General features: G+C 34.6%; 3 protein-coding genes across 8 annotated transcripts in view; 1 reads left to right on the forward strand and 2 right to left on the reverse strand.

Moving 5' to 3' along the window:
* Positions 1-80: 80 nt before the first annotated feature.
* On the reverse strand, positions 81-2,539 carry LOC114251366 (uncharacterized). Its single transcript, XM_028185593.2, has 3 exons — positions 2,387-2,539; positions 1,293-1,463; positions 81-785 (listed from the first exon to the last, which is right to left on the reverse strand). Exons 1-3 carry the CDS (start codon positions 2,390-2,392, stop codon positions 126-128), a joined length of 837 nt encoding a protein of 278 aa, XP_028041394.2. The 5' UTR covers positions 2,393-2,539; the 3' UTR covers positions 81-125.
* A 1,698-nt stretch (positions 2,540-4,237) lies between these two features.
* Positions 4,238-5,815, reverse strand: LOC114251358 (uncharacterized). The gene is made up of 2 exons (XM_028185582.2): positions 5,691-5,815; positions 4,238-4,500 (listed from the first exon to the last, which is right to left on the reverse strand). The coding sequence occupies exons 1-2, from the start codon at positions 5,800-5,802 to the stop codon at positions 4,289-4,291; spliced, it is 324 nt and encodes a 107-aa protein (XP_028041383.2). The 5' UTR covers positions 5,803-5,815; the 3' UTR covers positions 4,238-4,288.
* A 4,442-nt stretch (positions 5,816-10,257) lies between these two features.
* LOC114251376 (cytosolic carboxypeptidase 1) overlaps positions 10,258-18,046 on the forward strand; it is an 81,414-nt gene continuing 73,625 nt past the window's right edge. For all 6 annotated transcript variants that reach the window (XM_089727787.1, XM_089727791.1, XM_089727789.1 and 3 more), the window contains exons 1-2: positions 10,258-10,407; positions 11,425-11,559. In XM_089727787.1, the coding sequence (XP_089583913.1) occupies positions 11,433-11,559 (127 nt within the window). In that variant the 5' untranslated portion in view covers positions 10,258-10,407; positions 11,425-11,432. The remainder of the gene's footprint in view (positions 10,408-11,424; positions 11,560-18,046) is intronic.

Here is an 18,046-nt window from a genome sequence, read left to right on the forward strand (position 1 = left end):
TTCTCAGAGCTCATTGTATTTGCAGCTACTTAGTTTAAAAAAAAAAACATAATAATATAATGTTCAATAAAACAACAAAATTTTCGTTGGATTTCTTTATGACCTGAAGAGAATTTTGAATTAAACTAGGCAGACTCCACAGATATTGTATCTTCATCGTTCAATCCCTTGTCACCGTTAGCGTCGCCTGGGTAAGACGTTGGAGGCGAAGGTGATGGGGACTGAGGAAACATGGGGCTCTGTGGTATTTGAGGAAACTGGGGAAGCCCTGGTGCTTGAGGAAACTGTGGGATGGGAGGATATGGTATTTGACCTGGTACTTGAGGAATTTGCGGGAACGATGGTAGGCTGGGTCCTTGAGGTATTTGGGGAAATAGCGGTTGTCCAGCCTGGGGAATCTGAGGGAAATTAGGAAAACTTGGGAATGAACTCACTGGCGGCAACGGGGAAGGGGCTTGGGAATTCGATTCAGTTGGATTTGGCTGTTGTGGGCTTTGTGGTGTAAAATCTGCTGAATCAACTACAGCTGTATCTGCATCACCAGTAGGCTGCTGTTCGTCGTTGGGCTGCTGCTCAGGGTTGCCTGCAGGAGCGGGTTGGTTAGATGGTGGACCAGGAGGCAGGGCAGGTATTATTTGTCCTTGAGGGTAAAAAACGCTAGCCGGATAATATGTATGACCGGGTGCGGGAACGAAACCCGGTTGAATTGCTGAAATACCACTAAAGTGTGGCACTTGGTACGTGAACTGCGGAACAAATCCATAAGGATTGTACGCAACTGGTGGCTGAAAAATTTAAAACAATTGAATTAGCTATAATTTGCGTTTTTAGGTTATAAAGTATATTTTAAAATACCAATGTAGACAGTATTTTCTCTTGCCATTTAGTAACATCATTTATTGGCTTAATGAATTAAAAGAACTTGGCACAAATGAGCTCATAAATTAGGACAGCTCAGCTCATCGGACATTATTATGTAGTTACGAAAATCCATAAACACGATGCTCGATTTTTTTTTCTTGATGGGTGGACGAGCTCACAGCCCACTTGGTGTTAAGTGGTTACCGGAGCCCATAGACATCTATAACGTAAATGCGCCACCCACCTTGAGATATAAGTTCTAAGGTCTCAGGTATAGTTACAATGGCTGTCCCACCCTTCAAACCGAAACGCATTACTGCTTCACGACAGAAATAGGCAGGGTGGTAGTACCTCCCCGTGCGATGCTCGTCCTGATCGTCATAGAAGACGCTAAAGCGCTTCTGAGTTAAAAAAAACCATTTTAAACTTACAGAATTAATATATTGTGTCGTTGAAAAGCCGAAGGCTTTCGTTTGTGCCGGTATGACTGTGTGATGATTAAGTACAGCGGCTGATAAAGATAATGGTGCTCCTGGCCAGGACACAACCCCGCCGGCGACTCTACAGAGCACCGCGCACACCACGCCTAAAAGTGACACCACCTACAAAACAAAAATAAATCTAAATATAACTTAGGATTCTTTTTCAGATCAGGACCATTCTTATTTAAACAGATTTAAGTTGTAAGTGAACCTATGTTGAGAGCATTGTAAACTTTAAGCTTATTTGTTTTTTTCTTATTGTTTTTTTAATTCTAATTGTTTTTTTTATAATATATAATTTAATATCATTCTTCGCTTTATATCATCACCAAATTGAAAACACACAATCTCGTTCTATTTAACTAGAGTGTAAAATTAGTTTTTTTTCTTAGAAATAACGTTCGATAAGTCCACGGTCATAGCGTTAAGTGGTTACGGGAAACCACAACTGGAATAAAGGCTGGCTTACACAGCTTTTTGGTTAGTGACAAAAATAGGCAAATGGTTAGACCAATACTTAAGCGCTCAGAGCACATTCTATCAACATCAAAGATTTAATATTTTCTTTATTTATTTTTTAAATTTGTGATCACTTTATTTTATTTTATTTTAAATTTGTTAGATGCTTATGTTAATTATTAAGAAAATTAAATTCGAAAGACCTCTTATATACATTAAATTTGTCATGATTTAATTAATTGCTTTATACGGTAAAATTATTTAGTTATTTCTTAAAAAACCTGTATTGGTATTATAGTTGTATAAAATTCGAGAGAATGTAAATACAAACTACTATATGACATTTAAAAAACCTAAATAAGTACATTCGAAATATTAAAATGAATAAATTAACATTATATGCACATTTTTATAATTAATTATATTCAACCACAGCACTGGCATTTTAAATACTCATTTTAATTTAATTTTATAAATAACTTAAGTAATTTTTAGTTATTGATAAAATTTAAAAACAAAAATGATACAGTCCCTATTCGTGTCACTAATTATCACTTATCACTGTCACAATCCATGATCCGTACCTTCATGACAGTTCGACTGTAGAGATCTTAAATAAACGATTATCTTCGGACTACTCGCTTTTATACCGTATAATACCCGCCCACGATCAAAGAAGAAAGGCAACTAGATGTGACTCGTGTTTTGTATGCAAAAATGCATTGCTCCGCTCCGATTCAATTACACAACTTATCTGAACACATCGGTCGTTGTGTTTGCCTAAAAAATAACACACAAAGTTTTATTGCAATTCATGCTGTGTTTTTGTTATGCCATTTTAGTAACTGTAACACATACTAATGAAGCGAATAATGCCGTTGTAAATATTCTAGTTTGGCCATGACCCGATCGATGCAATTTAGGGAAACATTATGTCTGCAAGCAATCTGTTGAAGACACTACTTAGACTTAGGCTTAGGCCTCTCTTTATTACTCTATTCTACAGAAACAAGAAGAGCTAAATAAATTCCGATCCGAAATATCCGATCTGTAAACTTCTAAATCAAACGAATTTAGCTTTTAAAAGTTTTTATTAATAAAATCGATAACAGCTCTAACATAGTTTCAAATGTGTACATGTCCATTTTTCTCACTTGCCTTGGGAGAGGCCTATGTCTAACAGTGGACTGAAAGCGGCTGCTGGTGAAGATGGTGAACGATTTTTCAATGAATAAAAATTGTACTTTTCTAGTTTTTTTATAGCCAAGAACACCAAAACTGCTCTTAAAAGCATTCGAAAACAAGCACGATACTTTCATCTGCTCTTCTACGAGTAAATACCTACAACACACACATGTGTTGACGAATTGACGTATCAAAATAAATAGCAAGAAAACTAGTTATGGACACCGTCATAAAATGAACGAGTTTTGAAATTAACATACAATTGAGTAGACATGTAATTTTATTTTAAAGCCTTAACGTTTTTTTCTACCAATGCTAATTTATATTACTTGTGATTTAAGTTAATTTAGATCATCGCACTGTTCGTAAAGTATTGCATGCTGTAAAATCAAGAAAATTGGTTACTTCCTTAAAAATAATTAGAATTATACATTACTATTCAAACCCGACCCGCTTTTTTATCATTATTTGATTTGACTTTGATCCGATCACTATCAAACACAGGATCACTGGCTAGGTCAAACAAAATATTATCTGAAAATACCATCGAAGTCGATAAAGCCGTTTCGGAGTCCATAGAGAACAAACACACATAGACTTTTATAAAATATATTTAGACGAATGAAAGCTGGAAAGGGAAAGTGACTATTGCTAATTGTATAGAAATTTCCCATGGAAAAAACAAAAAAACATTACAAACACGTCCTAACACTTACAAATCATTTACTAATTATTGTGTATGCTATATATAGTTATATGTTTCATTTACAGGATTTTTTCTCATTCAACAAATTCTCAATTAATGAGGTTTCAATCTCAAGAAGAGATATTTTCTCTACTTATATGCTATTTACTTAGTATTTAAAAAGATATTCCTGGCAAAAGAGAATCAGTCGATAGCATTTTGCCCAAGTCAGACCAGTTAATTAAACCAGAAATCTTACACGTTTTTCTACGGACTTAATTGTTGGCGGTAGAGTATGTTGTTAGATTGGTATTACTGCTCTAATTGCTTCTACCAAAAAAATACCTATTACATGTACTATTATTTTTAGCACTTATTCATTAGTTTGTCCTGTATCTAGTTATCGAATCTTTCAAAGTATTTCCAACCAACAATTTCAACTGGTCAATACAATAACTTTATAACTATTGCCTGAACCAAGGCGAAAAATAATAATATTCTTTTAATATTTTTGGTCTAGGTATTTAAGCTATTTTAGCTTTTAAACTAATAATAGCTCAAGATTTTATTTTAAATACTGTTTACAAATATACAAAGCTATGATAATATGTATGAACTAATGCGATTTTTTCTGATGTTCTACTCCAGGCTCGGGCATAAAGAATTGTATAATCTTATCCTTAAATAGATAGAGAACCGGCCGGATGATTCGCGGATCCAATGGCCCGGTTCCACCGACGTACGAATCGGCCCATCCATTCTTAAACATCTGCAGGAACAGTCGGAATACCTTGATTTGTGGCATCTTCGCTGCTTCAATGAATTTACCTTAAAATAATCATTAAAAATGTAATATAACATACATAGATGCATTCAATTCGTGGTAGGATATTTTGAAACAGTACAGCTTGATTTCAGCACTGTTTCTATTTTTACAGAAAAGCAGTTAAATGTTTCAGCTTGAAGTCTGCGACTCAATACAATTGAGATAGTAGGATCTCTTGTGAGTCCGCGCGGGTAGGTACCACCGCCCTGCCTATTTCTGCCGTGAAGCAATAATGCGTTTCGATTTGAAGGGTGGGGCAGCCGTTGTACCTACATATACTGAAACCTTAGAACTTATATCTCAAGGTGGATGGCGCATTTACGTTGTAGAGTCCAGTAACCACCTAACACCAGGTGGGATGTGAGCTCATCCGCCAGTTGCATTCATGATGTGATATATTCGGGTGCTGCCCTTCTTCAAACGAGACTTGTGGAGAGGACTTAACGGTAGGCAGTGGCTTGACTCTGCCCCTGGCATTGCCGACGTCCATGAGCGACGGTAACCACTCACCATCATGTGGGCCGTATGCTAGTCTGCATACAAGAGCAATAAAAAACAACAATTTAACGATGGTTAGCTTATCTGCCCATCTAGAGAAACAACAACAAAATATTGACTAATGAAGATAGATACATATTATTTAGCATGAATACAATAATTCAACCCCGTATTGAATTTGCAACTTATGTAAACAAACAATAATATTTTCTTCGATCGGACTAGGGGCTACATCAGAATTCGTACTGAGTTTCGACTCATATCATAACTGGATGTTAACTATTGATATTATTTTACACGGGCGATATCAAGGTTAAACAAATCTACGTGAAAAAACAAAATATGTATACGATATTTTAAAATCCATTTAATTGACCTTTATGCCTCTAATAAAGCAGACTGGGATCAATATTTATGGAGCAGTGGAGAAGGCTAGACAAGGGCGCGCCTCAGACATTGAACTTAAGGGGCAATCAAATTTAACACAACTTAAAGTTAACAAGGTAATTTTTTGTGGGCTATTAAAAATTAAGTTTTAGTCAATCACAAATCAATATTTTGTCGCCAAGAACTGTTCTCGTGCTACACCGTTCGAACTATATTAAGTATATCTTGTATCAAGTATAATAAGTTTGATCAATTACAGTTACAGTTAAAAATATATATATATTTAGGTTTGCAACATTTTTCATACCTGCACCCGAACTGACCTGCCGCTTGACTCTCGGTTGTAAATTTTCAAACTTTTTATTACTCTCTATATTATTATAAATCGATTGAAAGTGTTGGTTGAAGGAATGCCCCATGCTGTGTTTTATTGCACTCTGAAATCAAACGTGCTACTACAACAACTGTAAACTTAAGAAATAATATCATATTATATTGCTATCTGATTGATATAGCAGTTATTCAAATGTAGTTGAGACTACGCTCTTATCTCTAAAGGTGAACATTCCCATTGGTGTTATCTATGGATTTCACTAATTTCAATTTTCTTCCCTGTATGTTTCTACCATTTGATTTTATTGCATGCAAATGCTGAGATTTAATAAAATTGTCTCATTTATATTATTGCTTATTTATAGAAACAAAATTGAAAACTTTCTTATTGTTATAATTTGTTAAATGTTTACCGGATATGATGTACAACAAGACCAGATTCCTCGCATCAAAATGATACGTGATGGTAGCAAAATCAAGCCTTGAGGAATGAAGCTAAAGTTACCTTATATAACCACTGTCGCAAGCGTCAAATTAGGACACAGAATTCATCGCAAATATCGGAATTGTGGTGATACATAAATACTTATATAAATATAGTTTTAAAACATCGATGTTACATCATCGAAATTAATATCACATTACTTCATTTTTTTTTTTTTATTGCTTAGATGTGTGGACGAGCTCACAGCCCACTTGGTGTTAAGTGGTGACTGGACCCCATAGACATCTACAACGTAAATGCGCCACACACCTTGAGATATAGTTCTAAGGTCTCAGTATAGTCACAACGGCTACCCCACCCTTCAAACCGAAACGCATTACTGCTTCACGGCAGAAATAGGCGGGGCGGTGGTACCTACCCGTGTCGACTCACAAGTGGTCCTACCACCAGTAAACTTGAGACTTCATAATACCGTACCCTTTGATTGATTAATTTCTTATTTGGAGTCGAAACAACGTAACTCAATTTTATGGCAAAAAGCGCGCTCACAATGTAAATTTGAAAACTAAACATGATAATTTTATCAAATACTTTGGCTATTCTGTGACAAAAATATTTTAAATCTTGTTTATACAGTTAAACACCTAGACAAAGACATTAAATAAATAAAAAAACTGTCCGCTTAGCTCTTATAAAGGTGCTGTAGTAGAATAACATTAGATACACAATGATTAATTTGTTTTCTAAACATGATCACTGGACAAACAAAATTTCGTCCGTTATTTTATGTTATTGAATAAATATAAAGGCTATCAAACAATTCATATACTTTTAACACATACCTACTAGCTCTTTCAATCTGACTGCGCTATATGATTCGCAGGAGGACTAGGGTGACCGATATAATCTTAATGTGAGGTGCCAAATAACATTACGACTAGATAAAATAACTTTTTTTTTATTGCTTAGATGGGTGGACGAGCTCACAGCCCACCTGGTGTTAAGCGGTTATTGGAGCCCATAGACATCTACAACGTAAATGCGCCACCCACCTTGAGATATAAGTTCTAAGGTCTCAGTATGGTGACAACAGCTGTCCCACCCTTCAAACCGAAACGCATTACTGCGCATCACAAGTTGTCCTACGCAAATTATAGTTTTACGGGTTTGATTTTTATTACACGATGTTATTCCTTCACCGTGGAAGTCAATCGTGAACATTTGATAAGTGCGTATTTCATTAGAAAAATTTGTACCCGCCAGCGGCATTCGAACACCGTTGCATCGCTAGATACGAATGTACCGGACGTCATCTCCTTTAGGCCACGTCGACTTCAAACTGGGAAAATATCTGTGTGCCGACCTTAAGATGTTGTATTGGTTGATGGAACGAGAATCTGCCGAAAATCGCAGGAATACTTAGTTACAGGCTGCACAGTAGGTACTGACCATTTTGGTGAAATTTTAGAGAGCACTATGCTCATTTGATTACAAAATTCATAACTAAGTGTTATTTAACAAAATACTACGTGTACACATGTAGCTATGTACTGAATACTACAATACATAACTAGCATTAACGCACCCGGTAATGTAATGCATTCTTAATTTAATGATATATGTATATCATCATCATTATCATTTCAGCCTATCGCCGTCCACTGCTGAACATAGGCCTCTCCAATAGATTTCCAGTGCGACCGGTCCATTGCCACCTGCATCCAACGAGACCCAGCGCTTTTTACTAGGTCGTCGGTCCATCTAGTAGGTGGCCGTCCCACACTGCGCTTGCCAGTATGTGGTCGCCACTCCAGGATCTTTCTGCCCCATCGACCGTCCTCTCTTCGTGCTATGTGGCCGGCCCATTGCCACTTCAGTTCACTAATTCTACGGGCTATGTCAGCAACCTTCGTTCTTCTACGGATCTCCTCATTTATAAAAATATATATAAAATATATATGTATAAAATGTTTAAATTCCAAAAATAATAACACGCCTTCCGTAACTACCTAGTTATAATTGTTGAGTAAATCTAAATCATCCACACTATATATCTGTGGTATATTTTTTCAATCCTTCGAATGCAATAGCGGTGAATTTGACATTTACATGATCATTAGTAACAGTATCAATAGAGTTTAGATGTAATTATGATAACATTAATTCTATTGGTATTGCAAAACAGACCAATGCTGATCATAGATTTGAAGACTCAATGCTAATATGCCATGGACTCAAACGTGTGTATTAACTGAAGGATAACTAGGGTTGACAACTATGTTTAATATCTTGTTCGGTTTTCGCCATTCGTAGATGTAATTAATAGTTCTTTTACGTAAATATTTTATTTGGTACAGCTATTATATTTCTAATCGAATACATTTTAAAAAATTCAATAGCACTAAAAAAGAAAAAACCTTGCTAAAATATTTTTGAAACTCTATGTTTAGGAATGTGATGCATCCTTGGTAAAGAAAACCGTAAGATATAAAACCGTAAAACCAAAAATTATAAAATGAAACCCTACAAATATCGCTCATCAATTATTATTTAAAAGAAAGAAGAAAAAGCAAAGTAAGCAAAAAAACTTATAATTACCACAACATGTAAAATGATAACAAATTTAACGATTTTTAACAGTTGAAGAATCTTTGAAACACAATGAGGTTTGATAGTTTCATGAAAAGTTTTATAAGCAAAAAGACTGGAGCATAGAGGTAACATTTAGCATGAATGACAGTGTCGAAATACTGTGGGTGATTGGAGAGACGTGTCAAAAATTGTTCCAAGTTTCAGTGTTAAATGTTGAATAATAATTGTAAAATCTATGATGAAATGTGTTTCAGAAAATCAAAAGTGTTACGATAAAAAAAAGCAGAATCAAATTTGATATACAATATTATGTCAGGTGGGAAAACGAACTTCAGTCATATTCCAAATACATAGATACATAGTTATTTGTTTTTAATTTTTTTCATTCGTATGCCACAGCTGATTCATCGGCCCAAACAAACGACATAAAGAAAAATAAGAAAAAACGTAAGTGCCTAAGGTGTATTGTGTAATTTAAATTCAATATTATATGAAAGGAACTTGTTAGATTATCTTTTAAGCCATTACCATTCAAATTTATCGATATTTTTTATTTAAAAAATCGACCCTAAATTCCACTACACTCTAAACTTCTAGTTATTCATTCCATTTAAGCTGCTTGCTTCAGTGCCAATATAATTTAATAAAATTGACCTTTGCATTATCGATTAGCACAAAATAGGTTACAACAGTATCTAAGGAATAATTATGTACGATTTCCACGAAATTATTAAATTCCACGAAAATAATCGGAAGTGTTCGTAGTTAAGAAACATCTGTGTGTATTTTTGAACACTAGCAGTTGGATCACAACTGGATATTGTTGTTTGTACATCTCATTGTGCTGATATTTCAAAATTAATTGGTTTATATTGGCCAATAAGCTAATGGATCACCCGGTGGTACGTTTTTGCCATGGCTGATAGATTCTACAACATGAATAAAGCTGTTTTTTGTATGGAAGCTTTGTGACAGAAATAAGCACATTAATGGTGTCCGTGTAAATTCATATTGCGTTCGACCTTCAACTAGGTTGGACGTCATTTTGATCTTACGCACTTTTTTTAAGCATTCGATTATACTATGTAGTGTTTATTATTCTCTCATCGTGGGATACATTATTTCCTCGGGTTGGGTAGATCCAAACCACAGTATAGTCGAGTTTGGAATACAACGGGAGTCTCACACTATTTTACGGACGCAAACATTATTTTAACATCAGATGGTTGATTTTACTATCAGATGGTTATATTAAAATAATAACCAGAAAAATATCCTACATATTATGAAAAATAAACAAGACCATAACAGAATATGTTTTGTCCAACAGATGCGATACGTTAATTGTTAGAATAAACCGGTAGTCGTACTACTATCATCGTTTAAATTAAAATCTTAGTTATCGTCCGACGGTCAAACGAAATCGTAAAATTATAATGTGCGCTCATAAACCAAAAGGGAAACACATTTCCCGAGCGTGCGCCCGCCCGCGCCGCGCAACTCCGCTTTTCACATCGGCACGGGCGAGGAAAATCAGTCGGTCACTGGCAGCCATTCGGCGCATACCACGCGCTCTAACGCTCCCCAATACACACTGTTTATTTACCAACATAATATAACATCGCACATACGACATAGAAGACATCACATTCAAGTACGTTTTATTAAATACATTTTGTATTCGACAGAGACACTGTTTATTCACATTCGTAGTGCTCTATACTAGGTAGAGTGCTTAAAAAAATTACATGTCATAATGATGACGTCTTGCGTTTTTTGTTGTTTACAAAACATCCATGAGCCCTTTGAGAATAACTAGCTAATTCTAAGCTATAAAACAGTATAATTGATTACAATACGATTTACATAGATACATTGTACATATGAATACACAATTTTCTGAGCATCACATTACATAGGGATGCTATAAATGTAATACTAAATACTATTAACAGTAGTGCTAGTATTTTTTCTGCATCTCTATCGTCATATTATGGCTTTATAAATGCTGACGTAGATGGGCCGTATTTAAATAATAGCTATGCTCTGATAAACCGGAGCGCATATTGCTTGATGATATAACTAAGCAGGACGGTAGAAACACAAAACAAATAAAATGAATTAGTAAGATCTGCTGTTAATATGTATATTATCTACCCACTAATATACATTAATCGGCAAATTGAATTACTATGGACGACGAATATTTAAATCCGTATGTACATGAAACACATATTTTTGTGGTAGTCCATAATGAAAAATTGTTTAGTATTCAAAACTTTGAAAATTATCAAATGTATAAAAGAAACGTGAGAAGTATCTCCATTACCAAATAAATCACTTTTTAATATCGCAATAATTAAACACATTTATGATACTATAATTTAAGTGGTACGAAGAGTAACAAACAACTAGACAAATCAAAACTAACTAAACCGTCTGAAAATCTAGCAGCAATGTTATTCAATATAATCTATAATATATATGAATAAATACTAACAATACGTATTGTGTTGTACCGTATACGATATTTTCGAATGAATACAATATTTTCGAAGTTGTTGTTGCCATGATTAAAAACTAACTACGTTTTAATCACAGATTCAGGTACATTATTCGTTTTTTTTTTAATCAAAGAAGTTCAGTCTGCAATCTTGTTTTATGTGTACAGCTTTTCGTATGGCGGACGATGCAGCGACGGATTGCCTCTTCGAACGGCTCAGGTTGCACCAGCAGCGCTCTCCGGACGCGACCGAAGTGGCCCGCGCTATCACCGCACGCATCAATGCGCGTCTCACTTCACATGGTAAGCTAATTTGTGATATTAGTCTTTTTTTATGCTTAGATGGGTGGACAAGCTCACAGCCCACCTGGTGTTAAGACGTTACTGGAGCCCATAAACATCTACGACGTAAATGCGCCACCCAAAATAATAATAAAAAAATAATAAAAAAACACCTTGAGATATAAGTTCTAAGGTCTCAAAGTATAGTTACAACGGCTGCCCCACCCTTCAAACCGAAACGCATTACTGCCTCACGACAGAAATAGGCAGGGTGCTGGTACCTACCCGCGCGGACTCACTAGAGGTCCTACCACCAGTAATAACCACCAGTAGTCGCGTGATTTAAGTACATTTCAGCTTTTGACTTATGACTCATCGGAATATAGTAGGTGCGGGTAATTACAACACTACCTAATTCTGCTGCGAAGCGATTATCCGTTCCAGTTCACAAGGTAGGACCTTGTACTGAGATTAGAACTCAAATCTCAAAGTAAAAGAATGTTTAGGAAGTTCGCTAGCTACCAAACTAACACTAAGTGTGATGTGAATTCGACTAGACCAACAAATAATGTGTACTACAATAAGACTGATAACCAAGCCGCAGACTAAATAGACCAGACCTACAATTGATAATTGGAACATAATATATTCTTTGAGTACTCTTAAATACTCTGATAGATATTTAAATTTAATACATCCCTAAAAGGTTACATTGGATAAATTTTGACAGTTTTGAGTTGTATAATGACATTTCGTGACATTTTCTCGTTAATAATTTTGATAATACATTCTACGTGATGCTTTCAATTACTAGTACTAATTAAACGCGGATGAAACTTTATACATAATATCGTTTGCAGCGCTGATTGGGTGTTCGAACCCACGCAAACAGTTTACATCTTAATCTATATTAAGATTTTTATTGGCAATTTTTCATTCTAACGATATTTTGAATCGCATCATTATGCGATTAATTTATAAGTATTATCCACACAACTAACGGTTATTTATACATATAGATAAACGCATCAATATCAAATATCCGATTTGTATCGATTTCGGTTTTTAATCACCAAATTAAAAATCGATTTTAGGATGTGACCAAATCGTATCAATAATAAAAAAATCCTATTGCCTCAGCAAGCAATATAAAACAGAGTAAAACTAGTAAATCAGAGGAAATTTACCAATAACAACCAGGCATTTAAAAGATGTGAATAAACGACCTCGAAATACTACTGTCCATAGTAGCAGTATATTTCCAAAAAATTTTGCATAGCTCCAAACTTATTTTATTTTAGCTTTATTTTAGCTAAGGGTTCCATGGTCTTGTATCAGCAGTGAAAAAAAGTCGTGCGAGTCGATGCGTTGTAGTAGGCGTTAAATCCTATCGAAACTTATGGGTGAAGAACAGTATTTCTGACGAGGCATGCTCCAGAAAACACTAACTACGATAAGGATGATGTACTCTGTTATTCGTCATTAACAATTGACTTTTTGTCTATAAGTAGAGTTGCGTTTAATTGTCAAGTATTAAAACGTTTTTCCTCTTTCACCAACATTTATCTAAAGAAGAAATAGCTATATTCTGAAAAACTAAGTATTTCGTATTGGTGGGATAACTTCATTTTCGCCATTTGAAATTTAAAACGGTGTCATGCTCATACAACAGCTGATTGATTGTCGAAAGAATTTCACCGCTGGGCAATAACATATTTGATCAATCGTTTCCCAAATATAAACGTATGAATTTACGTTTTCAATGTTAATCTAATTTCATGTTATAGTATCAAATACCTTAATGCTATTATGCAATATCTCAAATGTTAATTGTCTGGAAAAATGCTATGTTTAATATATTATAATAATATGTTAAATACGGTTCCAAAGGCGCTGTTATTAAAAACAAATACAAGTCAATAAAATTTAAAAAGACAGCGGCATCTCCTGCTCCTGGGATTGTTGCTGTCCATAAATGACGGTGACCCACCGTCAGGTAGGTCGTATGCTCGTGTATACCGTCAAAAACAGTAGAAGTGCACTTTTCTTCATAAGAATACGGCGAGATATATATGAAAACTGTGGCAAGTTATATTTAAATGACACTGTATTTAAAAATACCAGTGACACAGTCAATAGATTCGATTATGAAAAAATAATGTATGCTCCCCCTTTTTAAAAATTTCTAGCTTACTAACGGATATCTATATATTAATACGTGAAGCAAAAACTTTGTACCCCTTTTTACGAAAATTGCGCCAACGGAGGAGTATGAAATTTTCCACTCTCATAGTTTATATATAGAAGAAGTGCACAATGCTAATATTTTTTTAAAACAATGCGTAAAAGATACATTAAATGAATAAAGAAAACATTACACACAATACCATGTATTTGACACACACACGCATGCATACTATATGTTTATTGTCAAATTTTTCTTATTGCATAAAGTCTATGGTCAATTTGAGAATAGATTAAATATTCTTTGTCTTTGTTAATATTTGTCTAAAGTGTAGTCTTGGCGAAATCTGTGATTGTAGAAGTATAATAAATAGTCTTTGACAATAGAACCATAATATTATTCAAACTTATAATTTCAATTAATTATAGTCGAATTTCGACTACCGGGGGACCACTAGTATTTATTAATTACCTAGGTTACATTTTTAATTTTTTCGAAAATATTGAAAAAGACTGGATTAAATTCATTTCAATTTTAAACTGCGTCTATAAATTAATTCCGAAAAAATCTTATAAAACTTTGTTCATAGCATAAATCAGCATTCCAAAACCATTTTTGGAATAATTAATGTTCCACTGTTTCCTGATTCGGTCGTAGTTGTGTTTTTTGTCTAGACCATATATTTCTTGTGCTATGCCCAATTTATTAAATCTTATTAATTCTCTGGAGTTTTGCATAAAAATGTTTTTACTGTTTTTATTATTTTAAATATAAACATACAAACACTTTCATACTTTATATAAGTATTTCAACACCTCCGATGTATCTTCTGAATTTTTAATTAAAAAAATAATCTTTTGTAGTTTCAATATTGTAAATTATTAAAACTAGTAAAATCTGCTTATCAATACATCAGGTCATTCACCTATCTAAATTATAATAGAAACGATTGTTTGAATTCAATCGACATATCTTTGACCTATCTGTGCTAAGATTTGTTTGTTAAAGTATAAATTCGAAATTTTAAACACAGTATTAGAATTGAAAATAGGGAAATATAATACACATAATGGACCAATGAATTGAGAGTCTTAAGATAAAATTTAAAATATTAAACATTGAACAATTCAGAATTAGATTAAAACACAACATATTGAATAAATACGTAATATCATTAAAATCATATTAAAATTGAACACGTTAGTGTACTGCTATAGTAACTGCATGTTGGCGTGATGCCCAAAATTGTTTTCTGCGGCATCTCACACCGAAACGTCAAAAATACCAGAAAGTGATAATTGAAGTACCTACAGTAATTAACTTACCGAATATTCTTAAATGCTCTATAGTTTGCGAAATACACGATTGTGCCAATTTTCAAAGACAGACAACACATTAATCCGGATAAGATCTAAATTAGGCTTACAACTTACGCAAAAGTTTAACAATTCTTTTAAAAAGTTTCGTGCAGGCACGAAGTTTGCATGTCTGACGAATGTTGATAACTTGAGCGTAAGCTCTCAAAACTTTTGCTTTTGCTTCAATGTCTTCATTTATACGTAAGTATACAATTTATTTTCATGCTTAAACTAGTTCCATTTAAGTAAGTTTCCGAAAGTAATTTTTGGGTGTCTTTTTTTTCCCTACCTATGCTGATAGCCTTGAGAGGCTATTTCAGCGTCTCCTTGACGTGTAGGTGAGCTCACGGGGCTCAAACCGGGAGTGTTTCTAACACTGACCCTAGCAAGAGCAGTGCTTCGCAGAATCTACCACCGGAGCGGAAACACGACCCACTGAGAAGATCCGGCGAGAAACTCAGTGGGCTACAGGGTGTCTTGAAAAATATGGAACGACCACCAAGTACCTCCCTTAGACATTTAAGTTCCCCTTTTGTAGCAACGGTAGAAAATTATTCGTATTTCTTAAAAAACTATAGTGAAGTCATAAAAACCAAGGCACACCGAATTTAAATAAGACTTGCAATCTAAATCACTTGTATCAAATCTAATTTAAATCCTAATGGCAAAATCACAAAAATACTCTCAGATGACGTCATTTCGTTTAATGTAATTTAAGAATAAAAATTAAAGACTTCAGGGCGAGGAAGCGTCTGTAACAGAAATATAATTACATGTCTGACGACGTCATTTATCTAGTATCGTCTCCTGTATATAAAATCGTAATTTATCTTTTAACAGTTAAATAACATTTAATGAAGTAATCATGAAAAGTGTTACACAACAAAATTTCAACAAAATTGTAGTGTTTGAAAAAATATTCGATTTCCACATAAAATTTAAATACTGAACTCAGTTTTAAGATCTATAGAACTATTATTTTTTGAAACGTATAAAGTGTTATCTAAAACTGTACTTACTCTCCATTGTTTCATAAGCCGGTCTAAGTAATTGTTAGCAAATGTAGTTCACAGGCATAAACCTTCAATCCAATTTAGGGTAGAACATCGTTTGACTTGCGGCAATAATGGTCGGTGCGTGTCTTGCGACCCTGAGAAACAATCAAGCCGTGAAATACGATAAAATCAGATACTAAGGTGTCATTACTGCATAGCGGCATCGCGTGTTTATAGGCAGTATTAGGATTCGGTGCAATCGGCCCCCGGCCAAAATGCCCGTCCCATCTCGTGCCGCCCTCGATACGTGTTACCATTAATTTATTTCACTCTATACGTACCTTATTATCGGTCGATTGTTGTTACAAACGGGTACAGTCTGTACCAGGGGGGAAATGAAACGAATCGTGCTATTTTAATAGAGTGTGACGAGGGTTGCTTTGTTGACACTCGAGGGGGCTACTACTCGACAAATAGATTGTTATTCAAACAATCACACTTAATATTATAAATGCGAAAATGAGTCTGTTTATCGCTTTACGCAACCTAAGTGCTCGACTGATAATCATGAGACTTTTCAAACATGTTTTCGGAGGTATATAACGAAGAACATAGGGTCTCTATTTTATCCAGAAAAAGCGATTCCCGGGGAATTTTATCCTAAGCTAGCTAACCCAGCAGACTTCGTAGTGCCTCAATCGATAAATAAAAGACCTAAAATTTTGCATAAAATAAACTTAACACAAACAAAAGAAATTCGTCCGACGGGGGACACATCAAAGGAAAAACAAAATTGTTATTTTTATTTAATTCCGAGCATTTTTCATATTTATTTACCTTTTAAACCTTCTTTGGACTTCCACAAATAATTCAAGACCAAAATAAGCTAAATCGGTTCAGCCGTTCTCGAGTTTTAGCGAGACTAACGAACAGCAAATCATTTTTAAGCTATTGCATAGATTTTATCGCGGGCCTTGAGCGGAATCATGAATTCCGTAACGAAAAAAACCTTCCACCCCTCACTACGCCTACTATGTAGCTCTCGCTCAACACATTCACACGTTGTGCTTGTGTGGTGTTTAAAGTAAGAAGTCTAAACACCGATTTACGTACTATCAAAATGTGTGATATAATTTCTTGGGTAACACAACGATAGCGCGATTCAGCTTTTCGTCAAGCGCCATCTATCGGCGACAAACGAAATTGTAAAATAGAAAATTATATCACATTACAATGCGTTGGGCGTACCATTTTCTATCGCTTAGTCGAAGAATTTTATTACTACTCCTACTACTCATTCAGTGATTGGAGTGGCATTAAAAATAAACTAGCTAAACCGTTGATTCTGGGCGAATGAGAGTTAGAACTAGCATCCAAAGGCGTGTCTTTATCCCATGTAGCGCCCTCTAGTGAGTGCGCGGTCAAAATGGAATACTCACAATGTAGCAGATTCATTGAAAGTTAGCCCACGGAGTTTCTCGCCGGATCTTATTTTATTGTTAAATTATTATTGTCGATTTATCATTGCATAAGTTGATAAAAAATGATATGCAATAGCTTTACCGCGGCAGTCTCCGAGTGCCACACGTCATTTTTATATATATAGATTAGTACGAGCGAAGCCTTTGGTTAGTAATTAGGATAAAATTGGGAATCCAGTGACCGTTTGTCATGTCTCAAAAACCTAAGAAATGGATGGTTGGATAAAATTTCAACTGATTTACCTATTTTTAATTACCTAGAACAAGCCTTCTAAATTGTTTAAAAATAAGACTTCAAAGAAAAATTTGTTTATTTTATTTCACTCTAGATAAGACCACTGTAGAAACCTCTCGAAAATCATGGATTATGAAATGTCAGTTTTAAATTTAGAATACTCAAACTACATACACATATTATGAAACACCATTAAATACAACCCGGCTATCTATATATTAATACGTGAAGCAAAAACTTTGTACCCCTTTTTA

Source organism: Bombyx mandarina, chromosome 05 (assembly GCF_030267445.1).
Source record: "Bombyx mandarina strain Sakado chromosome 05, ASM3026744v2".
Lineage (NCBI taxonomy): Eukaryota > Metazoa > Arthropoda > Insecta > Lepidoptera > Bombycidae > Bombyx > Bombyx mandarina.